Raw genomic sequence first — 26,242 nt, 5'->3', positions numbered from 1 at the left:
TTACACTATTCCCTTATCGTCCATATGTCTATCCAATGACCATTTGAATACCCTTAGTGTTGGCGAGTCCACTACTGTTGCAGGCAGGGCATTCCACACCCTTACTACTCTCTGAGTAAAGAACCTACCTCTGACATCTGTCTTATATCTATCTCCCCTCAATTTAAAACTATGTCCCCTCATGCTAGACATCACCATCTGAGGAAAAAGGCTCTCACTGTCCACCCTATCCAATCCTCTGATCATCTTGTATGCCTCAATTAAGTCACCTCTTAACCTTCTCTCTAACGAAAACAGCCTCAAGTCCCTCAGCCTTTCCACATAAGATCTTCCCTCCATACCAGGCAACATTCTGGTAAATCTCCTCTGCACCCTTTCCAATGCTTCCACATCCTTCCTATAATGCGGTGACCAGAATTGCATGCAATACTCTAAATGCGGCCGCACCAGAGTTTTGTACAGCTGCAACATGACCTCATGGCTCCGAAACTCAATCCCTCTACCAATAAAAGCTAACACACCGTACGCCTTCTTAACAACCCTCTCAACCTGAGTGGCAACTTTCAGGGATCTATGTACATGGACACCGAGATCTCTCTGCTCATCCACACTGCCAAGAATCTCACCATTAGCCCAGTACTCTGTCTTCCTGTTATTCCTTCCAAAATGAATCACCTCACACTTTTCTGCATTAAACTCCATTTGCCACCTCTCAGCCCAGCGCTGCAACTTATCTATGTCCCTCTGTAACTTGTAACATCCTTCCGCACTGTCCACAACTCCACCGACTTTAGTGTCATCTACAAATTTACTCACCCATCCTTCTACGCCCTCCTCCAGGTCATTTATAAAAATGACAAACAGCAGTGGCCCCAAAACAGATCCTTGTGGTACACCACTAGTAACTGGACTCCAGTCTGAACATTTCCCATCAACCACCACCCTTTGTCTTCTTCCAGCTAGCCAATTTCTGATCCAAACTGCTAAATCACCCTGAATCCCATGCCTCCATATTTTCTGTCATGGCCTACCGTGGGGAACCTTATCAAACGCTTTACTGAAATCCATATACACCACATCAACTGCAGGAAAGTGGAGTTGAAGCCAAGATTGTCCGTGACCATGCAGGATCGATAGTGACATTGTCTACTCCTGCTCCTGTTTCTTGTGTTCCAAAAGAGACCAGCAAAGAGTCACAATTAGTGGGGATTTGGGGAGATGAGTCAAGGCTCCAGCTGAGTGCTCCAGTTACTCCCCCTGGGAAGTGTGGGCAAAGTGTAAGCTTGGGTGTGATCCCTTCCACTGTTGAATATCCGCGGAGAATGTTTATTTGGGTGCGGCACCAGAGGAGCCCACCGCCGCCTGTCCCTGTCAGGATGGCAGGGTTGGGTAGGGTGACCATTGGTGCAGACATCAATGAAGCAAGCTTCTGTCAACACCAGGAGGTTCACAGCGAGGCCATGGATAGACAGCAAGATTTCCCGTAGGTTCCACGTTCACCTTCTTGATTATTTGTCGAGAAAAGTTCCACATGGAATCCACCTTCCAAATGATGAACCGGCGCATCTGAAACCGGAAAATGCTTCATGCAAAGAGGCACCCCCACTGACGCACACACCCCTGTCGTCCTAACCTGAGGTAGTTGCTGAATGCACCTGGCAGTGTATTCTGAGAACTAGCTGAGAAGTTTGTGCTAATTGCTATTTGATGTGAGTGGGATTTGTCGGGATTCTACATATGGGGCGTGTGGGGCATTCTGAGCAGATAAAGCATTGGGAGACTGGAACGAGGGAATTGTGGCCTGAAAATTAGAATCCGGTGGACTCGGAAGTGAAATCGGGATACACGGAGGTGATAAAATTTGGACTCTCTTCCACAAGTTGCTGCTGGAGTCGATTAATTTCAACACTGGGATTGATAGATTTATTTTTTAAATATTAAGGGATATAGGACAGAAGCGCAGATGGATATGAAGTGAGGACACAGAACAACTTTGATCGTGCAGAGATTGTGGAGCAGACTTGTGGGACTAAGTGGCTGCCTCCTGTCCCGAGTGGAATGCCATATCCCGTAGCACTGAACCACTGAGAGTCTGCGTGTTATATATTATTATACATCACAGGAGGGAGGGCTCCTGGGCCCTTTGATCTGTGCCAGTTCTCTGAGCTGTCCAATTTGTACCACTTCCCCCTTCCTCAGAGCTCTGCATATTTGTCCTTTTTGTGCATGTATCTAATTTCCTTTTGAAGGGTATCGTCAAATCTGCTTCCACCAGCCTTTCAGTCAGTTCATTCCAGGTCGCAGCAACTCGGAGTGAATTCCTCATTTCCTCTCTCGCCTGAACCTCGAGCCCAGACTTTTCGGTCAATTGTTTCAAACCTGTGTCCTCTGGCACATTGGAAAAATTGAAGAATGTCTTTGGTCTGTTTGGCTTGCATCTCCTGAGAAGCTGTTTTGTTTCACTGGGATTCAGCACAATTGGAACACGTGTGAGTTGACATGCTGCAATAATATGAATGGGAAAAGGGTTTTGTATCTATTTTGGGTCTGATTAGATTTGGTCCGTTTACCTGACACGATACTCGCCAGAATGTTTTTTTCCCTTTAACTACAGTTGGAAAATGTTTCTTGTTCAAACCTTTTGTTCTTTCTGCTTTCAGGGGTTCTATAAAGGAGGGAAATTTGTGTTTAGCTTTAAGGTAAGTGAATGCTAACTGCGGACATATGAATTAGGAGAAGGCCACTCAGCCCCTCGAGCCTGCCCCCCCCCCCCATTCAATAAGATCATGGCTACTCTGATTTTAACCTCAGCATCACGCTCCCACCTACCCTCAGTAACCGTTCATCCCCTTATCAAGAATCGATCCAGCTCTGCCTTAAAAATATTCAAAGACTCTACTTCCACTGCCTTTTGAGGAAGAGAGTTCCAAAGACTAACGGCCCCCGGAGAGAAAGAAATTCTCCTCCTCTCTGTCCTAAATGAGTGACCTCTTATTTTTAAACAGGGACGCCCTATTTCTAGATCTCGCACAGGGGGAAACATCCTCTCCGCATCCGCCCTGTCAAGACCCCTCCGGATCTTAAAGGTTCCGATCAAGCCGTCTCCCACTCTTCTAAACTCCAGTAGATACACGCCCAGCCTGTCCGAATGTTCCTCACAAAACAGCCCTCCCATTTCAGGTATTAGTCTGGTAAACCTTCTCTAAACTGTTTCCAAAGCAGTTGCATCCTTCCTTCAATAAGGAAACCAGTATTGTACATAGTATTCCAGATGTGGTTTCACCAATGCCCTGTATGACTGAAGCATAACCTCCCTACTTTTGTATTTAATTTCCCTCGCAATAAACAAAAACATTTTATCAGCTCTCCTAATTACTTCCTGTACCTGCATTCTAACCTTTTGTGATTCATGCACTCGGACGCCCAGATCCCTCTGCATCTCGGAGCTCTGCAATCTCTCACCATTTAGATAATATGCTTCTTTTTGATTTTTCTACCAAAATGGACAATTCCACAACAATGACAAGTGATCTCGTTGAAGGATGTAAAATTATGAAGGGGTTTGACGGGGCAAATTCCGAGAAGGTGTTTCTGCTTGTGTGGGAGTCTCGAACTGGGGGCAGAGTTTCAAAGTAAGGGGTTATCCTCTTGGATGAGCCATGGAGTCAGTCATATACAACACAAGGAGTCCATTCAGCCCATCGAGTCGCCGCCGCCTCTCTATGGAGCAACCCAGTCAATCCCATTCCCCCTGTGACATGAGGAGGAATTTCATCTCTTCGCTTGGAGAATCTTTGGAATTCTCTACTACCCCGGAGACCTGTGGACGCTGAGCCATTGAATATACTCGAGGCTCAGGTGGGCAGATTGGTGAACTGTTGGGGGGGGGGGGGGATCGAGGGTTGGGGGGGGGGGGGGATCGAGGGTTATGGGGGCCGGGCAGGAAAATAGCGTTGAGGCCAAGGTTGGGTCCGCCATTGGCGAGCGGCCTCAAAGGGTCGACTCCTGTTCTTGTTCTCAGGTATCTGTGTGTTTTGCAGGTTGGACAAGGGTATCCGCACGACCCTCCGAAGGTGAAATGTGAAACTATGGTATATCACCCGAACATCGATTTAGAAGGCAATGTTTGTCTAAACATCCTCAGGTAGGCACAGATCAGACTTGCAGACAGCTTGCACATGTTCTATTGCATCTCCAGCTGCGAGCTCTTATTGTACATTTCAATTTGTAGGTCATATGCTGTGGTCAGCTTCTAGTATGCGTGTGCTTGTATGGTGCATGTACATGGCATGCTGCAATATGGTGCGTAGCTGGGCACAAGTAGATTAGGGTGACACAGTGGTTAGCACTGCTGCCTCACAGTGCCAGGGACCCAGTTTCGATTCTGGCCTTGGGTGACTGTGTGGAGTTTGCACATTCTGGACTTGAGTAGAGTCTCTTTTGGAGGGTCGGTACAGACTCGATAGGCTGAATGGCCTCCTTCTCCACTGTAGGGATTCTATGATTTCAGGCAGACCATTGTGTGGACTCAGACCGAGGAGGCGGCTGGATGTTGGACTCGTAACCATAGATTATCATAGAATTTACAGTGCAGAAGGAGGCCATTCGGCCCATCGTGTCTGCACCGGCTCTTGGAAAGAGAACGTTACGCAAGGTCAACACCTCCACCCTATCCCCATAACCCAGTAACCCCACCCAACACTAAGGGCAATTTTGGACACTAAGGGCAATTTATCATGGCCAATCCACCTAACCTGCACATCTTTGGACTGTGGGAGGAAACCGGAGCACCCGGAGGACACCCACGCACACACAGGGAGGATGTGCAGACTCCGCACAGACAGTGACCCAAGCCGGAATTGAACCTGGGACCCTGGAGCTGTGAAGCAATTGTGCTATCCACAATGCTATCGTGCTGCCCTTACGGTGCAGCCAGAGACCATTCGACCCATCGAGTCCTTACTGACTCTGTACCCGTGGCCCTTCAAATTTATTTCCTTTCAAACGGCCGTCTGATTTCCTTTTGAAATCATTTGTCATCCCCACTGCCTCGTTGACGGCAAGTTTCAGCTCATTATTATCTTCTGCATAATTATCATTATTATCTTCTGGGGGTGGGGTGGAGGGGCTGAGATCACACTGCAATTTGAATTAGAGTCCAGAATAGAAAAGGGAAAGATGTTAAATTAGGAAAAGGGTTCTAATGGTTAGAAACTTCTGTGTGTCAGGGAGGCAGAATTGAAGGATCTGAATTCTGTAACAAGGGCATTTGGCACAGTGATTTTTATAAGTTGAATCAGAAATGCAGCAAATTGTCAAGGTTTAAGAATGAGAATCAGAGAATTTACAGTGCAAAGGAAGCCATTCGGCTCATCGAGTCTTCATCGGCCCACGGAAAGATCACCCCACCTAAGCCCACATCTCCACCCTATCGCAGTAACCCTATCTAGCCTTTTTGGACATTAAGGGGCAATTCAGCATGGCCACCTAAGCTGCACATCTTTGGACTGTGGGAGGAAACCGGAGCACCCGGAGGAAACCCACGCAGACACGGGGAGAACGTGCAGACTCCTCACAGACAGTGACCCAAGCCGGGAATCGAACCTGGGACCCTGGAGCTGTGAAGCAACTGTGCTAACCACTGTGCTACCATGCCGCCCTCAGGGGAAGCAATCCAAGTTGGATAACGACTCAGTTTTAATGGGGACGCAGGAACAGAGACCCGTGGAAATGCGTAAACGGGGACTTTTGAAGAGATTTGATAGAGGTTACTTTCCCCCTTTATTCCTTCATGCGACGCGGGGGTCGCTGGCTGGGTCAGCCTTTGTTGTCCACCCTTAATTGCACTTGCATTGAGTGACTTGCCAGATCATTTCAGAGCGAGCAGTTACGGGTCGACCACTGTGGGTCTGGAGTCAGGCATAGGTTAGACCAGGTAAGGACGGCAGGTTTCCTTCCCCGAACCGACATTACTGAGCCAGACCCTTGTCTGTAACTACCAGTGATGGTTGTCACCGGCTTTATGATTCTAGCTTTGTTAATTGCATTGCGATTCCCCAGCTGCTGTACTGGGATTCGAACCCCCGTCCCCTGAGCATTAGCCTGAGCCTCGGGACTGCTAGTCCGGTGGCATTGGCACAACACCACTGTCTCCTCAAAATCATCAATTGTTTTGGGAAAATAAATCGGGTGAAACTGTTTCCCCTGGTGGAAGGGTGAGTGATCAGAGGGCGCAGATTTGAGGGAATTGGCCAAAGAACCGCGGGTGAATTATTTTGCACACCGAGTGAGTTGTTGTGAGAATGCGCTGCTTGAAAGGGCGGTGGAAGCAGATTCAATAGTGTCCAATGAGGGTAGTGTCCTTGGCCCAACCATCTTCATCTGCTTCATCAATCACCTCCCTTCCATCATAAGGTCAGAATTGGGGATGTTTGCGGATGACTGCACAATGTTCAGCACCATCCACGACGACTCATAATGAGGCAGTCCGTGTCCAAATGCAGCAAGACCTGGACAATATCCAGGCTTGGGCTGACAAGTGGCAAGTTACATGCACTCCGCACAGTGCCAGGCAGTGGCCATCTACAAGAGAGGATCTAACCATCGCCCCTTGACATTCAATGGCATTAACTTCACTGAATCCCCCACTATCAACATCCTGGGGGTTACCATTGATCAGAAACTGAAATGAACTAGCCACATTAATACTGTGGCGACCAGGTCAGATCAGAGGCTAGGAGTCGTCTCCCCCCCCCCCCCTCCAAAAGCCTGCCCACCATCTACAAAGCACAAGTCAGGAGTGTAATGGAACACACTCCACTTGCCTGGATGAGTGCAGCTCCAACAACACTCAACAAGCTCAACACCATCCAGGACAAAGCAGCCCTGCTTGATTGCTCCCCCTTCCACAAACATTCAAACCCTCCATCACTGACGAACAGTGGCAGCCGTGTGTACCTCTACTGTCGCTGGATCAAAATCCTGTAACTCCCTCCCTAACAGCACTGTGGTTGTACCTACATCTCAAGAATTGCAGCGGTTCAAGATTGGATTTGTTTATTGTCACATATACTGAGGTACAGTGAAAAGTATTTTTCTGCGAGCAGCTCAACAGATCATTAAGTACATGAAAAGAAAAGGAAATAAAAGAAAATACATCATAGGGCAACACAACATATACAATGTAACTACATAAACACCGGCATCGGGTGAAGCATACAGGAGTGCAGGATTAATCAGGTCAGCACACACATAACATCGCAGCCAATCACCAGTGAGAGCACACGCACTATAAAAACAGGGGACACCACAGTTCCTGCTCATTCTACCAGGAGATAGCTCAGAGCACAGAGCTCACAGCGCGCCACTCAGACATAGACCATGTGCTGAGTGCCTCACTAAGATAGTGATAGGGCTGGGTCCACAGGTTAGCTGGTGAAGCACGTACCCAAGCCAGTAGTTAGTTGTTACCGTTGATTAGACAATAAAACAGAGTTTTACAGACGTGTTGGATCATTTGTGCATCAGAACACCCAACACGACAGTAGGGGAGGGGAACAATGGCATGGGGTGATAGGATAGTTCCAGCAATGAGCTATCACAGGCTCAACGGACCGAATGCTGGCCTCCTGTGCTGTGACTGGCTGTGATTCTATTTATGACAAAGAGGCTCCTGTTTTATAGGATGAGCTGAAGGTTACGCTTGCTGCACATTTATACGATTGGAGACCTCTCTGCGTTGTGCAATATACGTACCTGAGTGACATTTCTGTTATTCCCATGGCGTTGGTGGATTGCTGACATTAAGTTTGCTTTTATTTATTCTGTCCTCGTTTCGGACTAGACCAAGGCCGCCTTACTTTCATTCTTGGCCCCGAGGCGCTGAACGGCTGTCAAATGAGCAGTAAAAATCTTGTATTTTCGACTGAACTATACCATGACTAAAAATCCATCATCCAAGGCGAGTCTGCTGGATAATTACCTCCACCGTCTCAGTGATGGTTGTCTTCACTTTGTTTTTCTCATCTTGGCCTTCTCATGTCTGCGATCTCCGAGGTTGCCAGGCTTCCACCCACCAGCACTGCTCCTGAATCCGCTCGTTTAGTGTCACTCTGCCCCAGTGACGTTTGAGAGGTCACCATGCAGGAGGCAACCAGGAAGTGATGCAGTGTGTTCGCACATTCAGATACAGCTCGCATCAATCAAAACAAACCGCAGGTGCATGTGCACACATGCAGACAAGCACGCTCACGCAGGTGTAGAGCCGCATGCACACGTGCATGTGCAGACAAACTTAAACATGGCTCATATATTTTCTCCAGCTCTTTAAATCCTGAGCGGTTAACCGCTCTATGCTTAGCATTACGGAATACAGTCCAAGAAGCCCTTTTTGAATAAAGGCAAAATATAGTGAATCCTGAAAGCAACTCAATGTTGTCGAGAGAAGCAAACATTGTCATTTCAGATCCAGACCCAATTAGAAGCAGTTAGTAACTTCAAAAGCTTATAAGCAAGTGTGGAGCTGGGGGAAGCAAAGAGGAAGGCTCACAACAGGGCAGGAGTGATTGAATGCTAAAAGGGATGATTGTGATTGGTCGCGTACATGGCATTGTGCATTGGTGCTGGTGATAGGTAAGGGTAACTCACTGAATTACTGCCATTCCATTGAAAAGTAAGGATCATGCATTGTTGTTTATTTATTAGAGTAAGGATCACTTGGGGTGTAATTGTGTAAACAACATCTTTAATCATCCCTCTGTTTTCTTTGCACAGAGAGGACTGGAAACCTGTATTAACAATAAATTCTATAATTTATGGGCTGCAGTACCTGTTTTTGGTAAGTGGACAAACCACAAGCTTGTTTCTAAGATTGGGGCAGCTTGTTATTGTTGGGAAGCGCATTAAACCTCTCCAAATCCCCTGATCCTATGAGCATCAAATAGCTAAACCAGCAATAAGATATATAAGCGCATATAGAACCAAGTTGGTTATAGGGATTGGGTTGCTGGAGCACAGGTTCAACACCCTTAAACTGCTGTTAAATCTGTGTGTGAGATCTATCCTATTAAATCTGTGTGTGATCTATCCTATTAAGTCTGTGTGTGATCTATCCTATTAAGTCTGTGTGTGATCTATCCTATTAAGTCTGTGTGTGATCTATCCTATTAAATCTGTGTGTGATCTATCCGATTAAATCTGTGTGTGATCTATCCGATTAAATCTGTGTGTGATCTATCCGATTAAATCTGTGTGTGATCTATCCGATTAAATCTGTGTGTGATCTATCCTATTAAATCTGTGTGATCTATCCTATTAAATCTGTGTGTGATCTATCCTATTAAATCTGTGTGTGATCTATCCGATTAAATCTGTGAGATCTATCCTATTAAATCTGTGTGTGTGATCTATCCTATTAAATCTGTGTGTGATCTATCCTATTAAATCCGGGTGTGTGATCTATCCTATTAAATCTGTGTGTGAGATCTATCCTATTAAATCTGTGTGTGATCTATCCTATTAAATCTGTGTGAGATCTATCCTATTAAATCTGTGTGTGTGATCTATCCTATTAAATCAGTGTGTGTGATCTATCCTATTAAATCTGTGTGATCTATCCTATTAAATCTGTGTGTGTGATCTATCCTATTAAATCTGTGTGTGATCTATCCTATTAAATCTGTGTGAGGTATATCCTATTAAATCTGTGTGTGTGATCTATCCTATTAAATCTGTGTGTGATCTATCCTATTAAATCTGTGTGATCTATCCTATTAAATCTGTGTGTGTGATCTATCCTATTAAATCTGTGTGATCTATCCTATTAAATCTGTGTGTGATCGATCCGATTAAATCTGCGTGTGTGATCTATCCTATTAAATCTGTGTGATCTATCCTATTAAATCTGCGTGTGTGATCTATCCTATTAAATCTGCGTGTGATCTATCCTATTAAATCTGCGTGTGTGATCTATTCTATTAAATCTGTGTGAGATCTATCCTATTAAATATGTGTGTGATCTATCCTATTAAATCTGTGTGTGATCTATCCTATTAAATCTGTGTGATCTATCCTATTAAATCTGTGTGTGATCTATCCTATTAAATCTGTGTGTGATCTATCCTATTAAATCTGTGTGTGTGATCTATCCTATTAAATCTGTGTGTGTGATCTATCCTATTAAATCTGTGATCTATCCTATTAAATCTGCGTGTGTGACCTATCCTATTAAATCTGTGTGTGATCTATCCTATTAAATCTGTGTGTGTGATCTATCCTATTAAATCTGTTTGTGTGATCTATCCTATTAAATCTGTGTGATCTATCCTAGTAAATCTGCGTGTGATCTATCCTATTATATCTGTGTGATCTATCCTATTAAATCTGTGTGTGATCTATCCTATTATATCTGTGTGTGATCTATCCTATTAAATCTGCGTGTGTGATCTATTCTATTAAAACTGTGTGTGTGATCTATCATATTAAATTTGCGTGTGTGACCTATCCTATTAAATCTGTGTGTGATCTATCCTATTAAATCTGTGTGTGAGATCTATCCTATTAAATCTGTGTGAGATCTATCCTATTAAATCTGTGTGTGATCTATCCTATTAAATCTGTGTGTGTGATCTATCCTATTAAATCTGTGTGATCTATCCTATTAAATCTGCGTGTGTTATCTATCCTATTAAATCTGTGTGATCTATCCTATTAAATCTGTGTGTGATCTATCCTATTATATCTGTGTGTGATCTATCCTATTAAATCTGTGTGAGATCTATCCTATTAAATCTGTGTGATCTATCCTATTAAATCTGGGTGTGATCTATCCTTTAAATCTGTGTGTGATCTATCCTATTAAATCTGTGTGTGATCTATCCTATTAAATCTGTATGGGATCTATCCTATTAAATCTGTGTGTGTGATCTAACCTATTAAATCTGTGTGTGAGATCTATCCTATGAAATCTGTGTGATCTATCCTATGAAATCTGTGTGTGTGATCTATCCTATTAAATCTGTGTGATCTATCCTATTAAATCTGTGTGTGATCTATCCTATTAAATCTGTGTGTGTGATCTATCCTATTAAATCTGTGTGTGATCTATCCTATTAAATCTGTGTGTGTGATCTATCCTATTAAATCTGTGTGTGTGATCTATCCTATTAAATCTGTGATCTATCCTATTAAATCTGTGATCTATCCTATTAAATCTGTGTGATCTATCCTATTAAATCTGTGATCTATCCTATTAATTCTGTGTGATCTATCCTATTAAATCTGCGTGTGTGACCTATCCTATTAAATCTGTGTGTGATCTATCCTATTAAATCTGTGTGTGTGATCTATCCTATTAAATCTGTGTGTGTGATCTATCCTATTAAATCTGTGATCTATCCTATTAAATCTGTGTGTGATCTATCCTATTAAATCTGCGTGTGTGATCTATCCTATTAAAACTGTGTGTGATCTATCATATTACATTTGTGTGTGTGACCTATCCTATTAAATCTGCGTGTGATCTATCCTATTAAATCTGTGTGATCTATCCTATTAAATCTGTGTGTGATCTATCCTATTAAATCTGTGTGTGTGATCTATCCTATTAAATCTGTGTGATCTATCCTATTAAATCTGCGTGTGTTATCTATCCTATTAAATCTATGTGTGATCTATCCTATTAAATCTGTGTGTGAGATCTATCCTATTATATCTGTGTGTGATCTATCCTACTAAATCTGTGTGTGTGATCTATCCTATTAAATCTGTGTGAGATCTATCCTATTAAATCTGTGTGTGATCTATCCTATTAAATCTGTGTGATCTATCCTATTAAATCTGTGTGATCTATCCTAGTAAATCTGTGTGTGATCTATCCTATTAAATCTGTGTGAGATCGCTCCTATTAAATCTGTGTGAGATCTATCCTATTAAATCTGTGTGTGAGATCTATCCTATTAAGTCTGTGTGAGATCTATCCTATTAAATCTGTGTGTGATCTATCCTATTAAATCTGTGTGTGATCTATCCTATTAAATCTGTGTGATCTATCCTATTAAATCTGTGTGTGTTATCTATCCTATTAAATCTATGTGTGATCTATCCTATTAAATCTGTGTGTGAGATCTATCCTATTATATCTGTGTGTGATCTATCCTATTAAATCTGTGTGTGTGATCTATCCTATTAAATCTGTGTGTGTGATCTATCCTATTAAATCTGTGTGTGAGATCTATCCAATTAAATCTGTGTGAGATCTATCCTATTAAATCTGTGTGAGAGCTATCCTATTAAATCTGTGTGAGATCTATCCTATTAAATCTGTGTGTGATCTATCCTATTAAATCTGTGTGATCTATCCTAGTAAATCTGCGTGTGATCTATCCTATTAAATCTGTGTGAGATCTCTCCTATTAAATCTGTGTGTGAGATCTATCCTATTAAATCTGTGTGTGAGATCTCTCCTATTAAATCTGTGTGAGATCTATCCTATTAAATCTGTGTGTGATCTACCCTATTAAATCTGTGTGTGATCTATCCTATTAAATCTGTGTGTGATCTATCCTATTACATCTGTGTGAGATCTCTCCTATTAAATCTGTGTGTGAGATCTATCCTATTAAATCTGTGTGAGATCTATCCTATTAAATCTGTGTGTGATCTATCCTATTAAATCTGTGTGTGATCTATCCTATTAAATCTGTGTGTGAGATCTCTCCTATTAAATCTGTGTGAGATCTATCCTATTAAATCTGTGTGTGATCTATCCTATTAAATCTGTGTGTGATCTATCCTATTAAATCTGTGTGTGATCTATCCTATTAAATCTGTGTGAGATCTCTCCTATTAAATCTGTGTGTGAGATCTATCCTATTAAATCTGCGTGTGTGATCTATCCTATTAAAACTGTGTGTGATCTATCATATTACATTTGTGTGTGTGACCTATCCTATTAAATCTGCGTGTGATCTATCCTATTAAATCTGTGTGTGATCTATCCTATTAAATCTGTGTGTGTGATCTATCCTATTAAATCTGTGTGATCTATCCTATTAAATCTGCGTGTGTTATCTATCCTATTAAATCTATGTGTGATCTATCCTATTAAATCTGTGTGTGAGATCTATCCTATTATATCTGTGTGTGATCTATCCTATTAAATCTGTGTGTGTGATCTATCCTATTAAATCTGTGTGAGATCTATCCTATTAAATCTGTGTGTGATCTATCCTATTAAATCTGTGTGATCTATCCTATTAAATCTGTGTGATCTATCCTAGTAAATCTGTGTGTGATCTATCCTATTAAATCTGTGTGAGATCGCTCCTATTAAATCTGTGTGAGATCTATCCTATTAAATCTGTGTGTGAGATCTATCCTATTAAGTCTGTGTGAGATCTATCCTATTAAATCTGTGTGTGATCTATCCTATTAAATCTGTGTGTGATCTATCCTATTAAATCTGTGTGATCTATCCTATTAAATCTGCGTGTGTTATCTATCCTATTAAATCTATGTGTGATCTATCCTATTAAATCTGTGTGTGAGATCTATCCTATTATATCTGTGTGTGATCTATCCTATTAAATCTGTGTGTGTGATCTATCCTATTAAATCTGTGTGTGAGATCTATCCAATTAAATCTGTGTGAGATCTATCCTATTAAATCTGTGTGAGAGCTATCCTATTAAATCTGTGTGAGATCTATCCTATTAAATCTGTGTGTGATCTATCCTATTAAATCTGTGTGATCTATCCTAGTAAATCTGCGTGTGATCTATCCTATTACATCTGTGTGAGATCTCTCCTATTAAATCTGTGTGTGAGATCTATCCTATTAAATCTGTGTGAGATCTATCCTATTAAATCTGTGTGTGATCTATCCTATTAAATCTGTGTGTGATCTATCCTATTAAATCTGTGTGTGAGGTCTCTCCTATTAAATCTGTGTGAGATCTATCCTATTAAATCTGTGTGTGATCTATCCTATTAAATCTGTGTGATCTATCCTATTAAATCTGCGTGTGTTATCTATCCTATTAAATCTATGTGTGATCTATCCTATTAAATCTGTGTGTGAGATCTATCCTATTATATCTGTGTGTGATCTATCCTATTAAATCAGTGTGTGTGATCTATCCTATTAAATCTGTGTGAGATCTCTCCTATTAAATCTGTGTGTGAGATCTATCCTATTAAATCTGTGTGTGAGATCTCTCCTATTAAATCTGTGTGAGATCTATCCTATTAAATCTGTGTGTGATCTACCCTATTAAATCTGTGTGTGATCTATCCTATTAAATCTGTGTGTGATCTATCCTATTACATCTGTGTGAGATCTCTCCTATTAAATCTGTGTGTGAGATCTATCCTATTAAATCTGTGTGAGATCTATCCTATTAAATCTGTGTGTGATCTATCCTATTAAATCTGTGTGTGATCTATCCTATTAAATCTGTGTGTGAGATCTCTCCTATTAAATCTGTGTGAGATCTATCCTATTAAATCTGTGTGTGATCTATCCTATTAAATCTGTGTGTGATCTATCCTATTAAATCTGTGTGTGATCTATCCTATTAAATCTGTGTGAGATCTCTCCTATTAAATCTGTGTGTGAGATCTATCCTATTAAATCTGTGTGTGAGATCTATCCTATTAAATCTGTGTGTGATCTATCCTATTAAATCTGTGTGTGATCTATCCTATTAAATCGGTGTGAGATCTCTCCTATTAAATCTGTGTGTGAGATCTCTCCTGTTAAATCTGTGTGTGAGATCTCTCCTATTAAATCTGTGTGTGTGTTCTATCCTATTAAATCTGTGTGTGTGATCTATCCTATTAAATCTGTGTGTGTTACAAAGAACAAAGAACAAAGAAATGTACAGCACAGGAACAGGCCCTTCGGCCCTCCAAGCCCGTGCCGACCATACTGCCCGACTAAACTACAATCTTCTACACTTCCTGGGTCCGTATCCTTCTATTCCCATCCTATTCATATATTTGTCAAGATGCCTCTTAAATGTCCCTATCGTCCCTGCCTCCACTACCTCCTCCGGTAGTGAGTTCCAGGCACCCACTACCCTCTGCGTAAAAAACTTGCCTCGTACATCTACTCTAAACTTTGCCCCTCTCACCTTAAACCTATGCCCCCTAGTAATTGACCCCTCTACCCTGGGGAAAAGCCTCTGACTATCCACTCTGTCTATGCCCCTCATAATTTTGTATACCTCTATCAGGTCGCCCCTCAACCTCCTTCGTTCCAGTGAGAACAAACCGAGTTTATTCAATCGCTCCTCATAGCTTATGCCCTCCATACCAGGCAACATTCTGGTAAATCTCTTCTGCACCCTCTCTAAAGCCTCCACATCCTTCTGGTAGTGTGGCGACCAGAATTGAACACTATACTCCAAGTGTGGCCTAACTAAGGTTCTATACAGCTGCAACATGACTTGCCAATTCTTATACTCAATGCCCCGGCCAATGAAGGCAAGCATGCCGTATGCCTTCTTGACTACCTTCTCCACCTGTGTGGCCCCTTTCAGTGATCTGTGGACCTGTACTCCTAGATCTCTTTGACTTTCAATACTCTTGAGGGTTCTACCATTCACTGTATATTCCCTACCTGCATTAGCCCTTCCAAAATGCATTACCTCACATTTGTCCAGGTTAAACTCCATCTGCCATCTCTCCGCCCAAGTCTCCAGACAATCTAAATCCTGCTGTATCCTCAGGCAGTCCTCATCGCTATCCGCAATTCCACCAACCTTTGTGTCGTCTGCAAACTTACTAATCAGACCAGTTACATTTTCCTCCAAATCATTTATATATACTACAAAGAGCAAAGGTCCCAGCACTGATCCCTGTGGAACACCACTGGTCACAGCCCTCCAATTAGAAAAGCATCCCTCCATTGCTACCCTCTGCCTTCTATGGCCTAGCCAGTTCTGTATCCACCTTGCCAGTTCACCCCTGATCCCGTGTGACTTCACCTTTTGTACTAGTCTACCATGAGGGACCTTGTCAAAGGCCTTACTGAAGTCCATATAGACAACATCTACTGCCCTACCTGCATCAATCATCTTAGTGACCTCCTCGAAAAACTCTATCAAGTTAGTGTTCTATCCTATTAAATCTATGTGAGATCTATCCTATTAAATCTGTGTGTGAGATCTATCCTATTAAATCTGTGTGTGTGATCTATCCTATTAAATCTGTGTGTGAGATCTATCCTATTAAATCTGTGTGAGATCTATCCTATTAAATCTGTGTGTGATCTATCCTATTAAATCTTTGTGTGTGATCTATCCCATTAAATCTGTGTGATCTATCCAATTAAATCTGTGTGTGATCTATCCTATTAAATCTGTGTGTGATCTATCCTATTAAATCTGTGTGAGAGATCTATCCTCTTAAACCTGTGTGAGATCTATCCTATTAAATCTGCGTGTGTGATCTCTCCTATTAAATCTGTGTGTGAGATCTATCCTATTAAAACTGTGTGAGATCTATCCTATCAAACCTGTGTGTGTGATCTATCCTATTAAATCTGTGTGTGATCTATCCTATTAAACCTGTGTGTGATCTATCCTATTAAATCTGTGTGTGATCTATCCTATTAAATCTGTGTGTGATCTATCCTATTAAATCTGTTTGCGATCTATCCTATTAAATCTGCGTGTGTGATCTATCCTATTAAATCTGCGTGTGTGATCTATCCTATTAAATCTGTGCTATCTATCCTATTAAATCTGTGTGTGATCTATCCTATTAAATCTGTGTGATCTATCCTATTAAATCAGTGTGTGTGATCTATCCTATTAAATCTGTGTGATCTATCCTATTAAATCTGTGCGATCTATCCTATTAAATCAGTGTGTGTGATCTATCCTATTAAATCTGTGTGATCTATCCTATTAAATCTGTGTGATCTATCCTATTAAATCTGTGTGTGATCTATCCTATTAAATCAGTGTGTGTGATCTATCCTATTAAATCTGTGTGATCTATCCTATTAAATCTGTGTGATCTATCCTATTAAATCTGTGTGATCTATCCTATTAAATCTGTGCTATCTATCCTATTAAATCTGTGTGTGATCTATCCTATTAAATCTGTGTGATCTATCCTATTAAATCAGTGTGTGTGATCTATCCTATTAAATCTGTGTGATCTATCCTATTAAATCTGTGTGATCTATCCTATTAAATCAGTGTGTGTGATCTATCCTATTAAATCTGTGTGATCTATCCTATTAAATCTGTGCGATCTATCCTATTAAATCTGCGTGTGTGATCTATACTATTAAATCTGCGTGTGTGATCTATCCTATTAAATCTGTGTGCGATCTATCCTATTAAATCTGCGTGTGATCTATCCTATTAAATCTGTGCGATCTATCCTATTAAATCTGCGTGTGTGATCTATCCTATTAAATCTGTGTGCGATCTATCCTATTAAATCTGCGTGTGATCTATCCTATTAAATCTGTGCGATCTATCCTATTAAATCTGCGTGTGATCTATCCTATTAAATCTGTGCGATCTATCCTATTACATCTGTGTGATCTATCCTATTAAATCTGTGCGATCTATCCTATTAAATCTGCGTGTGTGATCTATACTATTAAATCTGCGTGTGTGATCTATCCTATTAAATCTGTGTGCGATCTATCCTATTAAATCTGCGTGTGTGATCTATCCTATTAAACCTGTGCAATCTATCCTATTAAATCTGTGTGTGATCTATCCTATTAAATCTGTGCGTGTGATCTATCCTATTAAATCTGTGCGTGTGATCTATCCTATTAAATCTGTGTGTGTGATCTATCCTATTAAATCTGTGCGTGTGATCTATCCTATTAAATCTGTGTGTGTGATCTATCCTATTAAATCTGTGCGTGATCTATCCTATTAAATCTGTGCGATCTATCCTATTAAATCTGCGTGTGTGATCTATCCTATTAAATCTGTGCGATCTATCCTATTAAATCTGTGTGTGATCTATCCTATTAAATCCGAGCGATCTATCCTATTAAATCTGCTTGTGTGATCTATCCTATTAAATCTGTGTGTGTGATCTATCCTATTATATCTCTGTGTGTGATCTATCCTATTAAATCTGTGTGTGATCTATCCTATTAAATCTGTGTGTGATCTATCCTATTAAATCTGTGTGTGATCTATCCTATTAAATCAGTGTGTGATCTATCCTATTAAATCAGTGTGTGATCTATCCTATTAAATCAGTGTGTGATCTATCCTATTAAATCTGTGATCTATCCTATTAAATCTGTGTGTGATCTATACTATTAAATCTGTGTGATCTATCCTATTAAATCAGTGTGTGTGATCTATCCTATTAAATCTGTGCGATCTATCCTATTAAATCTGTGTGTGATCTATCCTATTAAATCTGTGTGTGTGATCTATCCTATTAAATCTGTGTGTGATCTATCCTATTAAATCTGCATGTGATCTATCCTATTAAATCAGTGTGATCTATTCTATTAAATCTGTGTGATCTATCTTATTAAATCTGTGTGTGTGATCTATCCTATTAAATCTGTGTGTGATCTATCCTATTAAATCTGTGTGTGATCTATCCTATTAAATCTGTGTGTGATCTATCCTATTAAATCAGTGTGTGTGATCTATCCTATTAAACCTGTGTGTGATCTATCCTATTAAACCTGTGTGTGATCTATCCTATTAAATCTGTGTGTGATCTATCCTATTAAATCAGTGTGTGTGATCTATCCTATTAAATCTGTGTGATCTATCCTATTAAATCTGTGTGTGATCTATCCTATTAAATCTGTGTGTGATCTATCCTATTAAATCTGTGTGATCTATCCTATTAAATCTGTGTGATCTGTCCTATTAAATCTGTGTGTGATCTATCCTATTAAATCTGTGTGATCTATCCTATTAAATCTGTGTGTGTGTTCTATCCTATTAAATCTGTGTGTGATCTATCCTAGTAAATCCGTGTGTGATCTATCCTATTAAATCTGTGTGTGTGATCTATCCTATTAAATCTGTGTGTGATCTATCCTATTAAATCTGTGTGATCTATCCTATTAAATCTGTGTGATCTATCCTATTAAATCTGTGTTTGATCTATCCTATTAAATCTGTGTGATCTATCCTATTAAATCTGTGTGTGTGTTCTATCCTATTAAATCTGTGTGTGATCTATCCTAGTAAATCCGTGTGTGATCTATCCTATTAAATCTGTGTGTGTGATCTATCCTATTAAATCTGTGTGTGATCTATCCTATTAAACCTGTGTGATCTATCCTATTAAATCTGTGTTTGATCTATCCTATTAAATCTGTGTGATCTATCCTATTAAATCTGTGTGTGATCTATCCTATTAAATCTGTGTGTGATCTATCCTATTAAATCTGTGTGATCTATCCTATTAAATCTGTGTGAGATCTATCCTATTAAATCTGTGTGTGTGTTCTATCCTATTAAATCTGTGTGTGTTCTATCCTATTAAATCTGTGTGTGATCTATCCTATTAAATCTGTGTGTGATCTATCCTATTAAATCTGTGTGTGTGTTCTATCCTATTAAATCTCTGTGATCTATCCTATTAAATCTGTGTGTGATCTATCCTATTAAATCTGTGTGTGATCTATCCTATTAAATCTGTGTGTGTGTTCTATCCTATTAAATCTGTGTGATCTATCCTATTAAATCGGTGTGATCTATCCTATTAAATCTGTGTGTGATCTATCCTATTAAATCTGTGTGTGATCTATCCTATTAGATCTGTGTGTGTGTTCTATCCTATTAAATCTGTGTGTGTTCTATCCTATTAAATCTGTGTGTGATCTATCCTATTACATCTCTGTGTGTGATCTATCCTATTAAATCTTGTTATGGCCCTCAGCTCTGTTATGTGTTGATCATTATTCTGTCATGGTCATGCCTGCAGTTGGTTACCCCGCCACTGGGTGGAGCTAGCCACAATCCAGGAGCCACGCAGTTTCTAAACTACAGAGTATAGTGCCCGCGCACCCCTTCAGACAGTCACTGAACAGTCAGCAAATACGACTCTGTGAATGTCAGTTCCAGAGTTGCCAGTTATTGTGCAGCTCTGATTTTACACATTGCCAGCTTTTGGCTCCCAACAAATATTGTTCCGTGTCTCAGTAATTAAATGACAGCGGTGGCTCAGTTGGAAACATATTTTTCCTCGTGAGTCACAATGTTCTGGCTCCAACCCCAGGACTCGAGTGCACAAATCCATGCTGGAACCCGTCCAGAGGCGTACCGAGGGAGCCCTACAGTGTCTGAGGTGCCGTATTGCAGATGAGGCGTTAAACGCAGGCCTGCTCAGGAGGATTTAGAAGATCCCACGGCCACTGTTGCGAAGAAGCGCAGGGTGCTTCTACCCGGTGCCCTGGACGATAATTATCCCTCAGTGGGTATCATTAAAAACGCATCATCTGGTCATTATCACGTTGCTGTTTGCAAATCCTGTTGTGTGCAAATTGGCTGCCTCATTTTCTCCAGTAAAACAGTGACCACGGTTCATAGAACATAGAACATACAGTGCAGAAGGAGGCCATTCGGCCCATCGAGTCTGCACCGACCCACTTAAGACCTCACTTCCATCCTATCCCCATAACCCCCTACTAACCTTTTTTCGGACACTAAGGGCAATTTATCATGGCCAATCCACGTAACCTGCACGTCTTTGGACTGTGGGCAGAAACCGGAGCACCCGGAGGAAACCCACGCAGACACGGGGAGAACGTGCAGACTCCGCACAGACAGTGACCCAGCGGGGAATCGAACCTGAGACCCTGGTGCTGTGTAGCCACAGCACTATCCACTTGTGCTACCGTGCTGCTTAATTGTACTTTTAAGATGACATGACGAAAAGGGTGACGTGAACACAAGTCTGCCTTTTCATTCTGTCGACCGGATGTCCATGTTTCTGAGCTTTTGTTTAATGACATCCCTGTGAACAGCTTGGGATGTATTTTTCCACGTTAAACGTGCTGTAGAAATACAGGCTGGTGTTTAGCATCCTAAATCAGAAATAACTGTCAGGGGACGTATTTCCAGGGAGGGGTCGAGAACCCACTGCCGTAACTCTGAAAAGACACTCAGCCGATGTGCACCCTTTCTGCCAGGCATGGCTCCGAAAGCTGAGATGCTCCTGGCTAAGATCACCCTCTTGCTTAGCAGACAGGTGTACAGCAGCTTTAGACGCTCTTTGAACCCCAGATATTAAGGAGGTTTCACTGGCCTTCGAGTGGAGTGGTTCGCACCTGCAGTAGGTGTCCGCAAAGCACCGGCGCCACACTCGAGAAGGAAACGAAAGGCTTGTATTTATGGCGCCTTTCATAACCTCAAACTGCCTCAACGCAGTTGACAGCAGAAGGTGTCTTTGCGGTGTCGCCACTGTTGTAACGAAGGAAGTGCAGAAACCAATTTGCGCACAGCAAGACCCCAGAAACAGCAATGACCGGAGAATGAGTTTTGCTGATGCTGATAGAGGGATGGGTATTGGCCAGGACAGGATGAACAACCCGCCTGCACTTTGAAATAGCGCCCATGGGATTTTCGGTTGCGTGTAGCCGAGTGGGCAGGTACTGCCACGTTTCAGCATCCCAGTTGAAAGCTGAGTCCTCTTGACGGTTCAGCGCCCCCTTGGTACTGCCCTACAGCACAAGCTTTACATCCCAATTTCTAGAATGAGGCCTGAACTCGGCGACGGGAGAGCTCCCCGCTGAGCCACGGCTGGTGAGAAGAATGGGTCCGGCCCTGAACTTCGGAGCGCAAAACCCCGGGGATGTGAATTAAGGCCTGTATCTTTTTTTTAAACGTTTCTTTCTTTGCCCACCCCCTCCCCCCTCACTCTCAGGAGCCGAACCCCGAGGACCCCTTGAACAAGGAAGCAGCTGAAGTTCTTCAAAACAACAGACGTCTCTTTGAACAGAACGTGCAGCGATCCATGCGAGGTGGCTACATCGGTTCCACTTACTTTGAGCGATGCCTTAAGTAGGGGCTCAGAACACACAAACTGAAGCCACACAGAGAGAGAGAGAGAGAGAGAAATCTGACATACTTAAATATATAAAACATTAAAAATACTCTCCCGAAAGCAGGAGGGCCATAGAGAGGATGAAGAGGCGGTTCCCACTTACACCCCTCAGCCTATTGGCACAGGAAGGAAATCGAATTGGAATTTTAAAAATAAAAAGAGGACTGCTTGATTGTTGTAATAGCTTTAGAGCATGCTAGAAAGTTTGAAATAATTTTGGTTCTCTTCTTTGCCGCTCCCCCCCCCCCCCCCCAAACCCACCCACCCCACCCCAATTAAATTTATTGTAAGTGTTTCACTTGAGGAGTGCTGCCATCTTTATGTTAATAAAAGTTTTTTTAAATGTCTCTGGAATATTTTTACCCCCGCCCCGCCCCCCCCCCCCCCCCCCCCCCCCCCCAACTTTCCTCCCCGCCCTCCCAGTCCCAGTGCCTCTGCTGCCTACCGACTCTGCTGTGGGTGGAAACATGCAGGATGTTCCAGAGGAGGAGGAAGTTACCAGTTGGATGTGGAGAGAGATAGAGAGAGACGTTACTGTACTGCTGCGTCTAATCTGTTTTGAATGTTTTGCCTGTTCATTAAGTTGTATAGATTTTTTTTTTTTTTAAATGAAGAGTTCCCTCCCATTTTGTTTCTGTAGTAGGTTATTTTTCTCGACCATGTAATGGAATGTTATACGTGTAGTTTCCACTCCGCACATCGACCGCAGTAGGAGACCTGCTCCCTCCGTTCTTCCCTCCGGATGCGGGAGTGTTGGTTGGATCACCATTGTAGTCCTTGTCAGACCCGAGCTGTCGCATTCTGCCTAGCTGCAAGTTTAAACAATCCGTTTTGCGAACTCCCCGATGAGTGAGGGAGGGGGTGCATGTTTACGCAACATAACTGCAAAGCAGAGCGGCCTCTTCAGAAATGACTGCTTATATATCTGCACATCCTAGCCACAGCTCGTGCTGGTCATGATCGCGCCTGTTTTTCTTTTCATATTGCCAGGTTATTCCGATGTTGGTGTACTCATGTGATTGTTTAAAAAAAAAAAAACAACTCTTGGTTCAGTTTTAATTTAAGAGATTTCACACGACCTGTGATGTTTAATTTTTACTGACCACACTTTATTTCAAAAATAATAAAAACAAACTCGGTTACATTTAACTATCCCTTAAATTGTAACCTGCTCCTGCTTTTTATTCTGCTTGGTAATTTAGATAGTGTGCCCGAAATAAACACTCTTCCCCGTTCCCCTCCAACCTTTGGTCTGGTGTTGTGCTGTGAACAGGAAGGTCGTGCATTTAGTTCTGGTGCCCGTGCTGTCAGGGGGCACCAGCTCTGGTGGGTGGATGGGGGTGCAGTGTTGGTCTTGCAACCGCGAGGTTTACTTTTGGCTAGTGGTGGGCGAGGAATCGGACAGGTGTCTCCGCTGCTATGGGAAAGTGGACTTGAGGATGGCATCCTGGTCAAACATCCCAGTGTCCTCGACAGAACTGCACCGTGACAGGCGGTGCCGTACATTGTTGGAGGTACAGCTCATGAGTTTCTTCAGTTTTTATCTTCAGTTCAGGCAGAGGCTGGGTACGGGAACTTTTTAGATATGCAGAATTGCCAGTGTGCCTGGCAAGGAGCATCCTTCAAGCAACATGTGCTACCCTGGCAATTTTAAGTGCACCATGCACCCACTGCTAACTTGCATGTGGTGGACTTGTTCCAAATACTTGTCCATCTTCCTGTTCCCCCTGCTGGTGTTTTTCCTTTAGTGTGGAAGTCACTGATTGTAACATATGGGTCTGCTGTTTTTTTTTTTGTTGATGCAGTTTTTCTATCATTGGCTTAACAGTGACCCATGCAGCAATGCAACTCCCCACTTGGCACTAAGCTACTTTGCGCTCTTACAATTCAACCTGTCACATAAAATGCTTTCAGTCTTCCAACTCAATAAAATAACAGCTGCTCGCTTTGTGAGCAGTACATCTGAGCGGGCTGAGGAAGATTTTGGTGTTTGTTGCCAGACTTGCATATGGGTGACCTCGCCCTGTTTGCTGGTAAGGATCTAACTCGGCTGAGCAAAGAGACCTCGTCGCTTTTCCTGAACGGTGAACATCTCTGAATGATGTAAACACTAATCCTGGTATTGATGCACCAGCAGCAAAGGATCTATCCTACCGTCTGTTCACCTGGAGGAACCTGATTCTTTGGCTTAATTCTCGGATGAATCTAATAAATTGAAGCATTTTATGATCTTGAGTGAGTCAACCTTCCAAATGTGTGGAAATGCATGTTTTTAAAGAGAGATCCGGGGTTGCAAAAGTAGAATTTGTGACGCAAGGTCTCTAACCTGAGGTTTTGAGTATTGTTTTTCTCTCCACAGATGCTGCCAGCCCTGCTGAGTATGTCCAGCCTTTTCTGTGGGTTTCTTTTAACTTAAGGCTGTTGCTTTGGCTGCGATCAGTTAACTCGGTATAGATTTGAGAGACTGCGACTGGAATTATTGAAAGGGTAAAGTCTACCCTGCCAAAGGTGTACAGTGCTGTTAGATTTAATTCTGGTCACCCAAGCACAAAGGGAATATTTCAATTCCGGAAGTACGGTGTTAGAATGAAAGCAGAGAACAACTCAGATCCTTCAGCTTCAGGAGGAGAGATTTGTGGAGCTATGTCTAATGCGATGAAAGGACAATTTAGAAACTGAAGCTAAAGTACAAGTATAGGACAAGGTGACATGCATAAATTGGTTAAAAGAGCTGTAGAGGCTGGGTAGTAAGTATGTTCAAGGCTGAGATAGATTTTTTTTTTAATAAGCATTTTATTGAGGTATTTCTTTGGCATTGAGACAGCAACAAAATCAACAATGTACATAACAAGGAAAATATAAACACAGTGCAAATAACGCCTCCCTCTCCCACAGTTCCTGCCATTGCCTAACCCCCCCCTTCTGCTGATGGTTAATTCTCTGTGAGGAAGTCGACAAATGGTTGCCACCTCCGGGCGAACCCTAACAGAGACCCTCTCATAGCGAACTTAATTTTCTCCAGGCAGAGGAAGCCAGCCATGTCAGAAAGCCAGGTCTCTGATTTCAGGGGCTTTTGAGTCCCTCCATGCTAGTAATATGTGCCTTCGGGCTACCAGGGAAGCAAAGGCCAGAACTCTCACTGGAACGAAGGAGGTTGAGGGGCGACCTGATAGAGGTATACAAAATTATGAGGGGCATAGACAGAGTGGATAGAGGCTTTTCCCCAGGGTAGAGGGGTCAATTACAAGGGGGCATAGGTTTAAGGTGAGAGGGGCAAAGTTTAGAGTAGATGTACGAGGCAAGTTTTTTACGCAGAGGGTAGTGGGTGCCTGGAACTCACTACCGGAGGAGGTAGTGGAAGCAGGGACGATAGGGACATTTAAGGGGCATCTTGACAAATATATGAATAGGATGGGAATAGAAGGATACGGACCCAGGAAGTGTAGAAGATTGTAGTTTAGTCGGGCAGTATGGTCGGCACGGGCTTGGAGGGCCGAAGGGCCTGTTCCTGTGCTGTACATTTCTTTGTCTGCCTCTTTCACCTCAGGACACCCGGATCCTGCAACACCCCAAAGATCGCCACCTCTGGACTCATTACCACCCTCCTGTTTAATACCGTGCACATGGCGTCGGCAAACCCCTGCCAAAACCCCCTCAGTTTTGGACATGCCCAAAACATGGACATGGTTCGCTGGCCCCCCCGCACACCTATCCTCCACCCCAAAGAATCTGCTCATCCGGGCCATTGTCATGTGAGCCCGGTGAATGACCTTAAATTGGATCAGGCTGAGCCTGGCACATGTCGTGGTCGTGTTGACTCTTCCTAACGCGTCCGCCAGAGGCCCTCTATCTCTTCCCCCAGCTCCTCCCACTTTCGCTCTTTATATATGGCCAAGACGCTCCCCTCTCCTATCCATCCTCTAGAAACCACCCTATCCTGCTCAGCGGCAGGAGTGGGAAGGTTGGTATCTGCTTCCGCAAAAAGTCCCGTACCTGTAAATATCAAAATTCATGTCCCTTCACCAATGCAAACTTCTCCTGTGCCCTCGTACTCGGGAAGCTTCCTTCTATGAACAAGTCCCCCATCCTCTCAATCCCCGCTCTCCGCCAAATTCGAAACCCCCCCCCCCCCCCCCCCCCATCCATCCTCCCCGGGGCAAACTGATGGTTATCGCAGATT

At 42.4% G+C, this 26,242-nt stretch overlaps 1 protein-coding gene across 2 annotated transcripts in view; it reads left to right on the top strand.

The window, feature by feature from the left end:
• Positions 1–23,223, top strand: part of LOC140404003 (NEDD8-conjugating enzyme Ubc12) — a 33,187-nt gene extending 9,964 nt beyond the window's left edge. For both annotated transcript variants that reach the window (XM_072492343.1, XM_072492342.1), the window contains exons 3-6: positions 2,661–2,699; positions 4,041–4,144; positions 8,773–8,836; positions 21,883–23,223. In XM_072492343.1, the coding sequence (XP_072348444.1) occupies positions 2,661–2,699; positions 4,041–4,144; positions 8,773–8,836; positions 21,883–22,023 (348 nt within the window). In that variant the 3' untranslated portion in view covers positions 22,024–23,223. The remainder of the gene's footprint in view (positions 1–2,660; positions 2,700–4,040; positions 4,145–8,772; positions 8,837–21,882) is intronic.
• Positions 23,224–26,242: the final 3,019 nt, after the last annotated feature.

The sequence above is a fragment of the Scyliorhinus torazame genome, chromosome 29 (assembly GCF_047496885.1).
Source record: "Scyliorhinus torazame isolate Kashiwa2021f chromosome 29, sScyTor2.1, whole genome shotgun sequence".
Lineage (NCBI taxonomy): Eukaryota > Metazoa > Chordata > Chondrichthyes > Carcharhiniformes > Scyliorhinidae > Scyliorhinus > Scyliorhinus torazame.
Note: the sequence above shows the minus strand (reverse complement) of the source record. Positions and strands in the feature narration are given on the sequence as shown.